The sequence below is a fragment of the Clinocottus analis genome, unplaced genomic scaffold (assembly GCF_023055335.1).
Source record: "Clinocottus analis isolate CAN_PGR_092001 unplaced genomic scaffold, fCliAna1.0.p SCAF_8, whole genome shotgun sequence".
Lineage (NCBI taxonomy): Eukaryota > Metazoa > Chordata > Actinopteri > Perciformes > Cottidae > Clinocottus > Clinocottus analis.
In genome coordinates this window covers 12,539,597-12,556,063 of record NW_027176240.1, presented here as the reverse complement: position 1 = coordinate 12,556,063, position 16,467 = coordinate 12,539,597, and the positions used below count along the sequence as shown (strand labels likewise).

General features: G+C 37.5%; 1 protein-coding gene across 12 annotated transcripts in view; it reads right to left on the bottom strand.

Annotated features, from left to right (window-relative positions):
* adgrb3 (adhesion G protein-coupled receptor B3) overlaps positions 1–16,467 on the bottom strand; it is a 108,007-nt gene that overhangs the window by 57,946 nt on the left and 33,594 nt on the right. For 10 of the 12 annotated variants that reach the window (XM_068568708.1, XM_068568709.1, XM_068568698.1 and 7 more), the window contains exons 3-4: positions 4,414–4,524; positions 1,859–2,020 (exon numbers count right to left, since the gene is read on the bottom strand). The exons of 1 other annotated variant lie outside the window; for it this stretch is intronic. In XM_068568708.1, coding sequence (XP_068424809.1) covers positions 1,859–2,020; positions 4,414–4,524 — 273 coding nt within the window. The remainder of the gene's footprint in view (positions 1–1,858; positions 2,021–4,413; positions 4,525–16,467) is intronic. One more of the 12 variants, XM_068568707.1, reaches the window with a different exon arrangement.

Here is a 16,467-nt window from a genome sequence, read left to right as displayed (position 1 = left end):
ATATATGTAAATACAATAGAAATGTAAATTAAGACTGGGCTGCTTTCCTTCTGCAGAAAAAATGCATCTGAAGAAAAGGAGAAAAAATACGAATAACTAGAGGTGCTTTTGGTTGGGCTGGAAAAGGCAATGATTCAGGTAAAAGTAGTATTTTGGAAAGCAGAAATTATTGTAGTTTGGCAGATGTATTGTGTTGGATGAGCAGCATCAAAATTTGTAAGGAGGTCCAGAATTTCTAACAACGCGCCTGCAGCGCCTGACAGGTAGTTATCGATGATGTCGACGATGCTTTCAGCGATGGTTACTAAGGTGAAGTACGGCTCCTTCTAGACTGGAAGGGTCGTGTCTTTAATCCAAGCACTCTGTTTTGGAGGTCTCAATCCACCTTGGCATACACTCACAGTTTGAAGAGAGGGAATCAATTTGTCTGCCTTCAGAATATTATATATATATGTTTAAGTTGGCACCAGGTGGGAATTGTTTATACAAGTTTGCTACTAAAACTAAGCAAAGTTATGTCAGCCTCATTTTCAAGGATGACTGTTGTGATCCCGTTGTGAGGTTTTTAATTAAAAAAGTGAGGAGATACAATTAGAATGAATGTAATTTAACAACAATGCAGGACTACAGTACACTCTGAAAAACATGAAGCAATACAATTAATTAAGAATAGTGACATTTTATAAACTTTCATTTTTAATAAAAATTTAAAGTTCTGTCGCAGTTTATCTTGTGAGGAAAGTCAAAATTGCAAAATGTTGTGTTTGAGTGTTATTGCCCAGTTATTTAGTATTATTTAGTAACAAAAAAGTTCCAATCCACAATTAGCTGCGAGCAAACTATATTCTACAGGTCTTGAGATAATTCAAAGACAATAATTATTTAACATGGGCAGCTCTTTAAGTTCTGGACCTCAATTATTAATTATTCATAATGCAAATTATTTAATATACCAGCTGTGTTTCTTTTGAAAAATAGGAGCTTTGATGCTGTCTGAGCTAAATATAAATGGCCATAGAGGAGTCACACTAAGACAACTGTTCTTTTGAAATGACTCATTCTCTTTGTATCTCTTAATGTCCACGCACAGAGTGACCCTGTTGAAAACTGCACACTTCCCACTTGCACATGCCACATTTAAAAATGAAGTACAGTACATCATGAATCAGTTTTTTTCAAAGGCTGCAGTATTTTTATCAGCCATAATTACCTAAGAGTTTATGATGCAGCCTCAGAAGCTCTACTCTTTACTGCGCCATCAAATACTCGACTAAACACAAGTTCAGAATCTCATTTCTAAATCAACATATTGGTCTGTGCAAACAATCAAAAAAAATGGATAAAGGTGACTGGAATAGAACAACCCGCGTATACCAGACGCAGACAGACCAACATAAGTGCGCTGCAATCACCAGTCAGAGACGCATCTGATGCTGATACCTGACCGCCAGTGACTCATCTACCCTGCCATCACGGATTGAGGAAGAAATGCCTTCCAGCATGTTTAAAGAAATGCTGCCAAGCTATTTTAAAATGCAAGACTGACCTTCAAGGAAATGAAGCTGACAACATATCACTGTCTACTGCTCCCCAAGCACCAAGCAGAACCACATGTCTTCAAACCATTTCAATGCTGATGAGTTGTCTTACAGTTACATGAAATGAAAAACACAAAAGTGACAATGAAAAAAAATAAATAATAATAACATCAAAGAAAGAAAGCATTAGATTAACTGCAATAAAAATACATTCTTAAATAGACACATTGAAAAGTTTGTTAAAACACAGCAACACATTTCCTCCGTTCAACAACAAATGATCAAAACATTAATATTCAAGAATCTGCGGCTAACACTACCTGGACAAGGGGCAGTGTTATTGCAAACCCTTGATTCTCTTAAAGGGCCGATGCAGTGTGTTCCGTATGGTGTGACACATGTTCTGGTTCGCACCTGCGACCCTTGACCGCATGTTACAGAGCATGAGCTCCACTGGGACCACTCCTCTGCACCTGATTCACCTGTGTGGGAGAAGGGTGACACTAGTTAAATGCAGCAATATGGTCCTCGGCCAGGGCTTACGGAGCGGGGGTGGGGCAAGGCGGGCGGGGTTGAGTCAAATGGGGAGGGGCCAACAGGAGTCACGGTCTAAAGGATTTATAGGAACACTATTGTACAGTCTATACTACCTTCCTGTGATCTTTGATAAATACTGAATCTACAGATACATTCCTCTGTCTAATAATGTCATTTGTATGAAACACAATAAAGTCCTTTGCAATTTAAGACAGTAGGTACATTATCAATAGGAGAGGTGTCAGTGAATCCGCCTTATTAAATCAAATTGAAATGTGCATTTATGTAAAGATCACAGTGAAGGCACAGCTATGGTTATAAAAAAAAAATAACAGCAGACATCAGGGGTACATCTAACGGTTTCATTTCATCCTAAAAAAAAAATAATGCATGCATTTCAGTGAAACCCAATAATATGCTTAAACAAAGTAAGACCATAAAGAAACCAAATGTCATAAGAACGTGGTGACATGCAAGAAAGACAGCGTCTGAGAAAATAAAATGAAATTTAATGGGTGTTAGTTCAGAAAGAAGCCTGATATATGGATTTCCTTGCACTGCAGCAAACTATCTAGTTTCCTTGACAACAGAACATATTAGGTGTTTCTTGTGGTTTCAAATACTTTTCAAATCCATCTTAACTCCCATGGGTGCCGGAAAATGAGAAGGTTAGCGGATTTTATTCAGCAGATTGCGGCCATTTTTATTTGCACACTCACTTGAGAGTGTCCTCAAGCCACTATTTCAGCTCCAGAATAAGAATGGATCATGTTTCTAGTGCCCGGGCCTTTGTGCCAATACAGAGCTTTTGGCAGACTTGAAGTAGTTCAACTCTGCATGCAGTCAAATATAAATTAAGTATTCATTCATAGCATTCGGTAGCAGATTAGTAAAGTTAAGGATCATAGTTGCTCCATTCCTCTAAAGACATCTTTTGTGTTAAATTTAAAAGAATATTTGGAAGAAACAGCATTGAGCCTTTTTAATCTTCATTGTCCAAAAGGTCCAAATATCAGAACGCCATGAAATGCTCAATGAAGCTGTATATTTGGATGAGGCAGTGGGTGATTTGAAGCCATGGTAGCCTAAATGAAAAATGAATACATTATTTGGTGACAAGTGAATGGACAATAAAACTCCTGCGTCAGAGTAGTCACCGAATAATTGAAGTTTGATTATGTTAAACCCTCAGGTGAAGTATTCATTTTAATGGAGGCTTTGGGCATTAGAGAAATAATTGAATACAAATCTGATTTATTTCAATTGCAGCTCTGAATACATTTATGTCATTTGAAGTCATTAATCCATAATATAATTTCAAACACAACATGCTAGTTTCTTAGCATGCTATATCAAGGACACATAGTTCCAGCCAAATAGGGATCTAAACCTCGCCCTTAATTTTGCAGATCATAAAATAGAAAGGTGGATCAATTTATTAAATGAGGCAGTACAGGGAGAGTAAATAGTGGGAGGATGAGAAACAGAAAAGCACAGCGATGCGAGTCGACAGGGAAACAACATACCTACGGCGAGTGTAAAATGGAGAGGTGTTAATGGGTAAACGTTAGTATGTCTGTATGATGTGTCGCAAATTAAAATGGTATGGAAAGGAGTTCTTGAACAATGACGGCAATTTAATGGAACAACACATGAAAAAAGTAAAACATTTCCCAAAAAATAAAGAATTAAAGAATCTTAGATATATATTTATAAACCCACCCTCTCGGAAAAAAGGGTTTGATAAAAAAAGATAATGAAAGCAAAATTAAAGTTTTGCTTTAATCAGTCACTTATTTCAGTGCTTAACAAATGCAATATATTATAAATGTCATTGTGAATTTAGATAATTTCTGTTTTTTTATTTATTAAATGCTTTATTCGATTAAGCAACATAGTCTAATTTTATCTCGAAGCGCAGCATCTATCAGTTCAACTTTTGCCAAGTTTCATATTTGGCTGAAGGGGTGGGTTTTTCATTGAAGGACATTTAATTTATCATGCCTTGGAGGAAATGATTAACTACATTAGGGCCATAGTTTTAAACTGCTGTTTAATTAATGTTCCATGAATATACTGTATGAGTAATCCACTTGCCAACTCACTATGTGACAATCAAACAAACAGACCCACAAAACCCAATTAGGTTCTATATTCAAAGAAAATACGCATAGAGAAATGGGATATTTATCTTCCTACTTTATAGGAGAGAATGAATTGGAAAAAAATAATAATGCAAAACATTTCCACTTAAAAGGTGCAGTACAAGAGAGAGCATGCATGATGAAATTAAGTTTAGTTAACAAAATAAAGTAAAGAAACATAACTACGGTATTACCAGTTTGTGCCATAAATTTAGCAGATTCAGCTTGCTCCTGCAGGGCCTTTGTGTCATGAACTGATCTTGGCCGCTGACTTTTTACTGTATGCTCTCCGATCATTCCATATTCTATGGGACAAAATAGAGGTTCATATGAAAGCTAGGCTTAAACAATACTTTCTGAGAACAAAAGCTTATTACATACGTTTTTTCAGGATGTTCGAAGCAACTGCAGTACATGGCGAGAAACAAAGACCACACACGTTTGTATTTACTGTGTCCTTTACTCTAGGGCATAGAACAATACAGCGAATTTGTAAGTGTGAGTTGGGAGTATTAATTTGAGTTTGAAAGCACAACGTAGACACATAGCAAACATGCAAATAAACTCACATCGGATTTTAATGCTAACACTTCATCAGACCAGCTCCCTCCCTCCCTCCCCGCCCTCCTTCACACCCAGAAAACAAAACAAAACAAAATGAAAGTAAAAATGTGTAAGCCATCGGAAAGCCACAGAGGAGGGGGTCATGGATATAACATGCTATTGATCCACAGTTTCCTCAACATTTCTCTTTGTTTCACCCAGTCTAAAATTTGGGGATCCTTTGTTTTAAATTAGGCAAATGTATTCTGAGCTGTCTTCATTACAATGCATGCCCTCTTTGTTTCCCTTATAGGGACAAAGACAGTGAGCACAATGTTCTGATGCCACACTGAGAAAAGCGATGCTTGCACGATTGCATTATGTTAAGAATTTGCATCAGCTGTTTCAAGTAAATCAGACACACTGTAAAATATGTATATATTATTTACTTAACAAGCTGATGCAAATTGTCTTCAAACTCTTATCTTAATTGAAAACTTGGCATTACTTCTGGCAGTGTGGTCCTAATGAGGTGATTATATAATTTGCAGATAGGCAATGCAGGTGATGCATCAACAACAATTTCACACATAGTTTATGTTAGTACATTAGACAATACAATGCGTCAGCCATTGATAGGGAGGATGTTTAAATCTTTGCTTCTAATTTTGTAGCGGCAGTTTTCTGTGTCCCCTACAGCAAACTGTTTGCCTAGAAAGACTGACCTCCCTCACGATGAGGCTTATCTGTCATCTTCTCTAATCATGTTGCACTGAATGCTGAAATTTTTGGACTAATTATACAGTAAATCACTTCACTACAAGGGACGACAGTTGTTTGATCCACGCATCAGACTGTTGGCGTTAACCAAATTATACAAACAAACATGTTCCATGATTGGATTAGGAAATAATACATAAGTAAAAAAAACACTCTCGGTTTTCAGGTACATTCAAACAACATCCCTTACTGGCCTAGCATTAGGAAAACTGTGTTTACATAAATTATTATAATATTATGAGGGTATAATGAAAGATGAGAATGCCACCAGGTACAAACAAACAGCCTTTTGATGCTGATTGGGATCTTCAGTCATAACTGCACAGAGTAAGGAGCTTCAGAAGCAAAGATCTTTCTTTCTGCATTGGTCGTGTCCACATCTGTTTAGCTCAAATTGAGCAGAAAGCACAGAATAAACTCTGTCCCAGACAAAAAGTGTGCAGGTACACTGATGGTTGGATAAACTGAGGGCAGTGGATCTAGCGCTCGGTCATGCAAGTCTAACTACTGTAGATACTTTGACATGTTATCCCTTTACTGTGTTTTGTGCTCTACCCTGTGGTGTCTTGGATCATGAAGCAATCCCCCATTTAGCAGAATAAAAGGGCTGTCTGATTTAGTCAGCCTGAATGTCTGCAACTTTGCAGGAAATCAGACAAAAAGCAAGGCCCACTGCTTTTACTGAATTTATACAAGTGAAAATCAACACTAAAAGCTATGAGACAGCATACGGTAGCACTTTCAATTCACTAAGCTCAATAGGGCAGAATGGATGCAGAGAATACATACGAAATTACTTATTTTAATGGTTTTACTTTTCAGTAACAGTCCATGCTATAATGCAAACAAATAGTTTATAAATCATTATTTTTCATAATCACCCAGATTAAATTGTAATTATTATTGCACTCTGTTTACTGTTAAATGTTTATTGTCTAAAATGGTAAGTGTATGCACCTCCCGCCAGGACAAACTCCTTGTATGTGAAAGCTTGCATGACAATAAATGGTTCTAAATCTGATTCTACTGTCTTGTATTGCATAATATAATAATACTAATTGTGAGTATGCTGAAAGAAAACAATTCCTACCCATCTCTTTATTGTGCATTTATAAGCAACATGCATAAAGAACGAGATATACAGATCTGAAGGCTATTAAATTTTATATTATTCTTTTTATATACTAATCATTAAGCCTGGGGTCGCCTATTACTGGTCTTAACTCCATTTTACCTTTGGAAAAGATTTGCCTCTGCAAAACATTGATCAACTCAAGTCAGTCACACCTAATCTAATCCAGCTCTCAGCAGCTCATGATGAACAATGCAACAACACGTTAAAACATGTAAGAGATTCTAAAAATGTCATTATGTGTGATGCCAGTGAAATAGTTACAGAGTACTCATTACACAGCGCACGCTGCATGAATCGAACTTCACACATTTTTAAATAGAGGTTTTTCATCACAGATTCCTCGTTTCATCACTGATGTTTGACTAATTATTTCTAGATCAGTCTGGACAGGAAGCTATTAAAGATAAAGCGCAACCTATTGGTGTACACATGAGAACTGGTTAGATAAGAGCAAAGGAAGTCTCAGTTTAATTAAGTGTATATGAGACTGGAGTCCTTTACGATGCCACAAAGATGTTAATCCTAACTTTGTGTTTAGAGAGCTGGAAGTAGAATGGAAAAGAGCGGGAAAGTCCTGTGAAATAAGGACAGTGTTTTCATTTAACTATAGGGATTGTACTCTAGCCTGTGGCTGTATAACTGTAACCAACAAACACAAACCAGAATTACAGGGGACGGGCTGTTTGTCATTTGTCAAAGCGACACAAAAAAAGTGTCTTCAGTGCATTACAAGGCAGAAAGCACCGATGATGCATTTAGCGTGTCATTACCTTTAAAACATTTCCTTGGTTTGAGACATCATCATTTCATGTTTTGGCCAGTATTCAGAACTTTTTAACTGTGTTTTTAAGAAAATTAGGTTTATGATTTATGAGGGGTCTGTCCTTCAGTCGGAACTAAAGAGAATACTTATTATTGATGTAGATCAACCATCATACTTCAACAGCAAAGGAGAGGCAATGGCACCATTCAGTGAAATCCATCAACGTTCGCTTTCCTTCCTTTTGTGCAATGGCAGATTAATTCACTTTATTTTAATTTACATAACCTTGATGGCATCACTGACAAAGCATGCTTTTTGGGCCTGAGAATTTCAAAACTGTGGAATGGCAGCATTGCTTTTCTGAAATATTTATTTGTGGAGGATTAGACACACATGCCTAACCTAGGGAGCTGAATTACTTAGTTGACCTTGGCAGATGGATCAGCAATAGACACTTTTCATTTTACCACAGGTAAAGCATTTGAACACAAGGTCAAAGCCATGCAGCTTGATCCAGCAAACATTTAAAAATACAAAATAATCTCCAACAATCTGGACCAAACAGACAGGAATAAATTGCTTTTGGAGAATATTAGTTCTTGCAAGTATAGACCTAAATTGCTTTATATCCAGAATGTTATGGATTATAGTATATGCATAAAACTGGAAATAACTGAGGTGACAATCTGCATTAAAAATGTTTAGAGAGCAGTCAGATAAAATAATCTATGCTGCAGATACTGTAATGGAAAGTCAGTTAATGTCCAATGTGCTGTATTTTCTGAACAAAGTGAAGCAATGGGGCCATCATTACCATCATCATTACTGTCACTGTAAATAAAATGGTTATTTTAATATATCGATACAATGTACATTTGACTCCTGGTCAAATATATACTTGTACTTGCTGGATATCTTCGTTGCTTCCCTTTTCAGAGACTTAAAGCCAAACAGCCTTTTTTTAATGCAACTATCAACATTATTTCCTCTGTGTATTTCCTTTAAGATGATTTGCCGACTTCATTAGGCAAAACCTATTTGGTTGCATCAGAACATCACTTAACTCCATCTCCTTATGTAATGTACTTTCTCAGAGGTAAAGTGTAATTGTCAGCAGATTCTCTGATGATTTGTGTGACTCACTATAGATACACAGGAACCAAAATAACTCCTTGTCAGTCTGAGCTTCATGTCTCTCTAAGATTGTTCACATTGGCTTCTTTTGACAGCCGAGTCATCTAAGCAGGCTAAAGCTAATGTGGCCAACATCTTGTGATGCCGTGAAATAGGATTTTGACTCTGTGTGTGACAGTATTATTTATCTAATATTTTGGAAATCTCTTGTATATGAGCTCACTGTCACAGAAAATAGCTAAATCAACAATATAGAAAAAACACATAACACTAACTCACAAGCACGGACAAAATAAAAAAGCCCTCTTTCTGTTTCTCATGTTTTACATTTTCAAAAGCTCCTAATTTGCCAAAGGAAGAAGCAGAATTAGCACTGCATTCAGTCACACTGCGCAACAGCAAACCTGCAATTACTTCCAGTAAATGCAAAAATAGATCGCAAGCTAAATCTGCATGCTGCTGCCATGATGTGCCATCGGTTCATGATAGCAGCCATTTTGCTTGCTTGTCAGGGATTATCAAAAAAACAGGTAAGTAATAAAGAGGTGAGGGATGAGATTAGGCTATTTTGAGCAATTATGCCTTTCTCTCAACTTTAAGAAACTAAAGAGATTTAGTGGCTAGTCTCCAGAATCAGGATGCTTTGCGAGTTGATTTTATCGTGAGATATATCTAGCCGCACTAAAAAGAAAAGTAGAATCACTCTTCTGTTTCAATCAGCTTTGAAAGCTAATCTCCAGGGGTGCATGTCAGCAAAACCAATGCTCCATGCAAAAACAGCCGAAACAATGACAACCTCTGGTCGAAATACAACAAAATGGCTGCTGAAATTACTGGCTTTACAGGCGCTAGTCACTACTGGGATGTGACCTCAGCAGGTGACAATACATGAAGGTTATAACAGGGGGAGGCCAGGGCTCACATTCTGAGGCAACAGCGTTACTGAATGTGCTGTGGCACACACACACACACACACACACACACACACACACACACACACACACACACACACACACACACACAGGCTTTCATTGAAGTGTCAAAGATGTGCAAACATGGATAGTGCTGGGCAGTTTTCTCCTGGCCGAGCCAAACTGTTCATGTGAACCTGATTACATGGGTTCAAAGCTGTCCTTACCCATCACAGCTCATTGAGGCTTTCAAGCTTAATTAGTGGCCATATTTACGTTTTGATTTAATTAATGTCCCACTACTAAGTACGATCAGTTCACATAACAAACAAATTAAGACTCTGCATGCAATCAAAGAGAAAGGAAGTTCCCTGTGTCCATGACCTCTATCATCACTGAGGCTTTGATTCACTGCATGCAGGGAATTTTAAGCTCACACACCGACGGTTATTACGCCTGCCGCAGAAAGCGTAATGGAAGACATTTGATTTCCAGGTTCATCTTCACTGTGTGGACACGTTCCATGTGTAATTTTATTGAAATGCAGTAAAAAGCCAGCCCCATGTCCAATGACTGATGTGTCTAACTTTGCATGAAATGAGCCTCTACTCAAAGGCCCCTATGAGTAGCGACTATCAGGGGCTCTACGCTTCCTGCCCTGCATGCATTCCTGCCTGACTGCCAGACTGTCACAAATGTAGCTCTTAATGAGACGCACTTCATTACGCTACACTGTGAAGAGAGTAAGTTCCCAAAAAAGAGACAAGCCTACAGTCCACTCTACGTAGACCAGTAAGAGGACTACCTCACTATCCTATTACTGTCTTTGATTGGTTTCTTTTTAGCTGAGCTGAGACTGCCAACTTTTGGTCAAATGTAGTGATAGTCAGAATTGTAAGGTGCTTAAATTACATTTTAGATATGAGAGCAAAGAAGATAAAGGTTGTGATAAATAAGTTACAACCAAAAACATGTTTTTGTCATTATGTGTACAATATTTTGTATAAACTCTACATATTTAGATAGATTGGATTTCTGTTTTAGTTATCTAATATAATGCCCATATATTTTAAACATGAAATGATGCAAAACTAATGTTAAAGACATGAGTCTTAACAATTGTTAAAAGTGAGCACATGTTAAAACAGTTGTGAAATAATTGATAAGTTTAGAAATTATTGTTTGTAACAACAGCGTCTGCTCGTTGGTTTGTTTCCTGGAGATATTAAACCTGAACATCAATGCAGAAAAAATATCAAACCCTGTTCTGGTTGTTTATGTACTTTTTTCGACAACAAAACCCTCAAAAACCAACAATTACAATTAACAACAAGAGAAATAAACTTTAGAATAAAAAAACAGGGGAAAGTAAAAACAAATATTTTACAGAGAATACATAAAAAATGCATTACATAAAAATCATCCAAAACACGTTTGTTCACAAATAAAGAATTATTTTAACATTTTGTTTTTTCATCAGTGCTTTCGACAAGAAGGAGAAGACTTCTTTTCGATTTGAAAAAAATAATAATAAATACAATGATGATGATTATGATGTAATGGGCTTGCATCATATTTTAGCTCATTAACACACTTCCACATCCAAACTGTGACTGAAGTATTTCTCAACCTCAAATCGTACTAACATTCAGAAATGATCTTATATGTCTACTTAAATGTCCTCAATGTATCTCCTTACAACCATTTTACAAACCCTTCAGCATTGATGGGACCATATGCTTGGGCCAATCTAAGAAACTCAATTAGTCCTTCATTAAGAAAATGAGGGGGTTGCACGGAATCAGATACAAATTACAAATTGTCCTCTGAGACATACAATTATCCATCATATTCCTTCTGCCATCTGTTTTCTTCCTGTTGACTTTCCTAATGACTTAGACTGAAGCCAAATTAGAATTCTGTGCAACTGCCTCTGCACCTCATTGAAAAGTCATGTGGACTCACATAAAAAATGGAGTGAGTGTGGTGAGACAAGCGCTCGGAAAACAGTCTGTTGTAAGTAAAAAGGACATATTTTGTATTACTCATGTGAAGGCAAAAGAGTGGCTACTGGAGATTGCATTGATAATTTACCGCGCCATGCTAAATCACAAGGGTTATTGAGCAGTACCTCACAAAGCAACCTAGATGGAGCTCTGACGTTATCAAAGCACTGCATCAAGAAGCCCTGTTGCTGGGTGCCGTGAGCAGATCATTCCCCTCTTCTTCGTACACTCAGGGAGCATGTCTCACCGGTCGGACTTCATATCATTTCAACTCATCCAAATGCGTATAAATTGAGTTTCTACTCTATCAGACGCCGCACAGTTTGGATGCATATTCCACAGCTAAACATTCTACCATTATAATCTGCCACATCACAAGAATCAAAACATCATCTGCATCACTGTGGTTGCAAACAAATGCTTGCTTATACAGAACGTAGACCTGATCTAAAAAAAAAAGAAGAGAGGGGAAATAAATTGAAAATAACAAGAAGAACAAATTAAACACATTTCCTTTTTCAATCTATTCCAGGTTTTGACAAAGCATCATAATGTGAGCAATGTGTCGTGCTTTCGGTTCAGCTGCATGATGCTATCAGAAAATGGATCCGCCTATGGAGCATTTTAAAGTGAAAGCAATGCCAAGATTGCAGCTTATAACTTCCAAAATCACCAGCCTTTTGAAAAAGCGACACTGCTGAACCACCCGTGACTAAAAGTGGGGCTGCTGCAGGGACACAACTGAAAGGACTACTGTGCGCCGACAGAAACAAGGATGGAAGCGGATTACTAATGAAACCATTTCAGAGAGAGAGAAGTCACGCTATATGAATAGTATAGAAACTACACATTGTACACTATGTGAAATACTGGGGCCTTCGCAAATCTGGGACTCTAGTCAGTTGCTTCAAGTATCTCATGAAATATTCTCTTGTAAGTTTTGGCCAATCGCCTCAAAACAAGAGATTCTATTTTGGAGATGACAGCAGGGTATGATCTTATAATTATGAATGTAAATTATGCATAATTGTCTTTGGGGGTATGCTTTGCTCCAATGCTCTTGAGAAGGGACATTGAAAAACAAAAATGGAAGCCGCTCTTGGCATCACTATAGAAACACACAACCCCAGTAGATGACCTGGCAGTCACACACACACTGCCAAGCTCAATGCCACCATGCCAAGCAATGCATCTGTCAAGTGAGAAACATGACACATTTTTTAGCACCTTTGCGACTGTAGCCAATTTTCAAAGAGCATACCTTGTCCTTTTCTCCACTATTTTGCTTGGCATACCAAGTAGTGACCTCCATTAAATAGAGCCATGGTGTGTTGTCTATGGAAGCCCCTCACTAACAAACAGGAAACGATAGACCTACAAAATTAAAAGCGCAAAACACAATATGGACTTTGTGGCCAGGGATGCAAATGTGGTTGGATGGCCATATTTTGTAGCAGGATAAATCATTTCCAACAGCCCCTAATGAGAATTTCATAATTCATGCTGTCAGCCTTTCCACAGCACCAATCATGTCTGATCCTTTTGCAGGGGTAAAACCCACTGCTTCAGACTGCCACCCTGCATCTATCAGCACAGGGAACATTGTGTCATCCGCAAGTTAGTCATGAGGAAGATGCCTGCAACATGCCCCGTCTTCGCTCATTGGCTGAGCTCATGTTAAAGCAAATACACTCTCCAAAATAATTACACAGACAAAGTGGTGATGCTGAAATGTCCTCAGACAAGAGCACGAGAGCAGAGCGATAGGATTTTAATTTAATGGATGCTGATGCTAAGTCTGACAAAAAGCAGAACCATTACAGTTCTTACAAGTTTGAAAGCCGTGCTCAGATGCACTGGATTTTAATCCCTGTCTGTGTTTTATCACTAAACACATCCAGTATTTGAGCTATAATGGCTATACCTTGATTATTCCCATTTCTATGGAATTGTATATTTGAATAAAACAATATGTGTGTGTTTGGCCATTCCCACAAAATGATAATTTGTTCATGTGGTCAGTTTAAAAATGAAGTTCTCCAATGAAATGCAACCAGAATATTGCTTGATTTTGGTTTAACACTATGCATCATACTTTATATTACTAAGGTTGCATTAATCTAATGAGAGCTAAATCTCACACAACCTCACACTGTTCCTTTAAGTAAGGTTGTCTGTCCTCTAACCTTGTGTTTTCTATTCTTTATTTAGACTGTTGTGAGTGTTGAGGGAGAGGGCAAAATATAAACACAGGAGAGAAAACACTACTGGGATTGAGTCCCAGGACAAAGGCGGCAATTAGTTTGAGAGTCAGGGGATTTAACCATTTGATGATCCCGGGAAACCCGGAATAGTTCTGAGATCACACCACACATTGTGATCATGGGTTCAAATGTAGCTTCTGTAAAATATCTCTTCCTTTTTCAAAGAGATTTTGTCAAATATGTGAGAAACAAGGCAAGTCATGGTGCCTTTTTTTATCATGAAAACTAATCACATTGGCAAATATAATGCATGTATTCACAGTCTTATTTTTAAAACTTTTTCAACTCTTTATCAAAGACATGCTCAGTACTGTTAAATTAAAAGAGCAAAAAAAAGCATTATCTCAATTTTAAATTATGCTGAATAGCACTGTTGAAATTATGCTGAGTCTTTGTGGAGGCTAATTGTAATTTCAGCAGGTCAAAGTAATTGTGTAAAATTAGAAGAAAGAGCATATTCAATTTGGAATAATCAGTTCATGTTGTTTTTGTTTCTATACCCATATAAAGGTCTCAGGTTATTATCCACTCAAAGCTTTGGGAATCATCCTTACAAGAACTGATGAAAGACTGGAGAGTAAACAAATAGGAAAAAATGTCTATTCATTTGCACATTTGTAATTGTTGGTCTTTCTCATTGACTATAACGTCTGAAGCACATGCAACTTGGTTTTGTCTGTCTGAAAATAGCTGTATTGCCAATTGTGATGGGAGATAAAACAAAAAAAGTACTGTTCTGGGTGAAAAGCAGCATTTATTAATCAAAAGGAAAAAGAATAAACACCAATGAAGTTGCTCCGTTTGCCTTGTTTGACACTGTATCATTAACAATTATGTTTCCTGTAGTCCGTCTCATCTTTCTGGACATTAACTGGATCATAAAATGCATAATTTACACAGAGATGGTAAGGGAAATTAGGTTAGTGTGATTCAATAATTAAACTGTTCCCTTACTGGGGTTTATTTACTTTGATATGGTTGCATTGCACTGTAACCATTTCAAAGGAAATAGCCATGTGCATATAAATAACTAAATGAGTATGCACTAGGAGTAATAAATCAAAATGTGAGTTAAAACAATCTGCCTGCAAACAATCCACAAACAGAAAGCAGTATTAATCAATGGTGAATGAACCTGTTTGTTCTTTCTTTTTATAATTTACCAATCCACCATCATTGCCCAGCGACAGTATAATTAGATCTTGGAGATTGCAGTTTATTGAAGTCAAGTTAGGATTTCTGCATTATGTAGTTATTCCATGTTTCAAAATGATGTATTGTTGCCAGGTGTAGCTGCCGAAGAGCAAAGTTGGCAGCAGCAGCAGCTTGAAATATATTGTAAACAAGAGTAAAATGAATCTGATTCAGTGGCTAGAAGCAGAAACATCCGTTCTTGGCCAGAACAGGATCTTGTATCTTTGCAAAAAAGGAAGGAATATTTTAAATACATATATATTAACCATAATGGAAGCCTGAATTCTCATCAGGTGGCTTTAAAAAGGAAAATCTCAATCAAACAAAAAAGGTCTTCTAACTTTGCATAGCCTGGATCAAACCAGAGATGGAGTATGAAATTACTAATCAGTGACAGCTCCTTGTTATATGCAGCAGCAGAGGCAGCCAAGAGTGACATTAGTATTGGAAATTAATTGTTTTTTAATGTGCATGTCTCCATCGTCCACCACCACACAGCTATGCACCATTACTGCGGTCAATTAGCCATTCAACATCTTACCGTTGGCCAATGTATGGAATTGATTACCACACCACAAGCTTTCCCTGCAGCTCACCATGTCCAGAATATTAAGTGTTGTGTAAAAAAACAGAAAAGTAAAACTCAAAGTAAATTAAATCAGATTTAACCTAAACACGACGGCAAAATCGTTTCCCACCCAGGGGCCACTACCATATCTGCATCAAAAACAGCTATGGCAGTGTTTCACATTTCCATCCATGTGCACTGAACACAGGTCGACTCAGACCTCTGATTCATAGTCAGTAGAATTAGTGTGCCAAACAAGTGCAGGGCTATATCTTATTAAAAAAACTTCCATTTTAGTTCTCAGATATGGGTGGAAATAAAGCCCCTTCAACTCAGCTTCAGAGCCTTTTTGGCTGTGATGACATTAAGGATGATTGAAGTGCATTATCTGGGCACACAATGGCTCCTGTCCATTCAGCTGTGATCTACAGACCACTGAAATAGGGAGTTGGAAAGACACTTACTGCAGAGGAATGTAGCGTTTTAAAGGCCTATGACACCCAAGCCCCCCAATAGCTTTGGCTGAATAGCCTGTCTGACCCATTGTCAGCCAGCTCACGCTATTGTCGATGTACCTGTCCGATATGCAGTCAAATCTCTCACATCGGCCACCTCTCAGCAAAGGCGCTGCAAGGCTTAAAATAGAAGGGGATTTAAAACATTCCTTTCTTCAATTTAGTGATGGCTCCAGGTGAAGCAGTTAATTTGCAAAATAATCTGTCATGGCTATGGAATTATTTGACATAATTTCTCCCAGTTTATTGGGCTCTTGCTTGGATGCCTTGCACAGTGTTTAAATTAATCAAAGCAACTGCAATAACTCCTAATTTGGTAAGATGTTGATGTGTACAGGTATAACATAGTCAATACATGACTGGAGCATCCAACATTTCCTTGTGAATGCAGCCTCTTGTTCATTATGTGTTTCTCACACAAAGTGTGATCTGTTT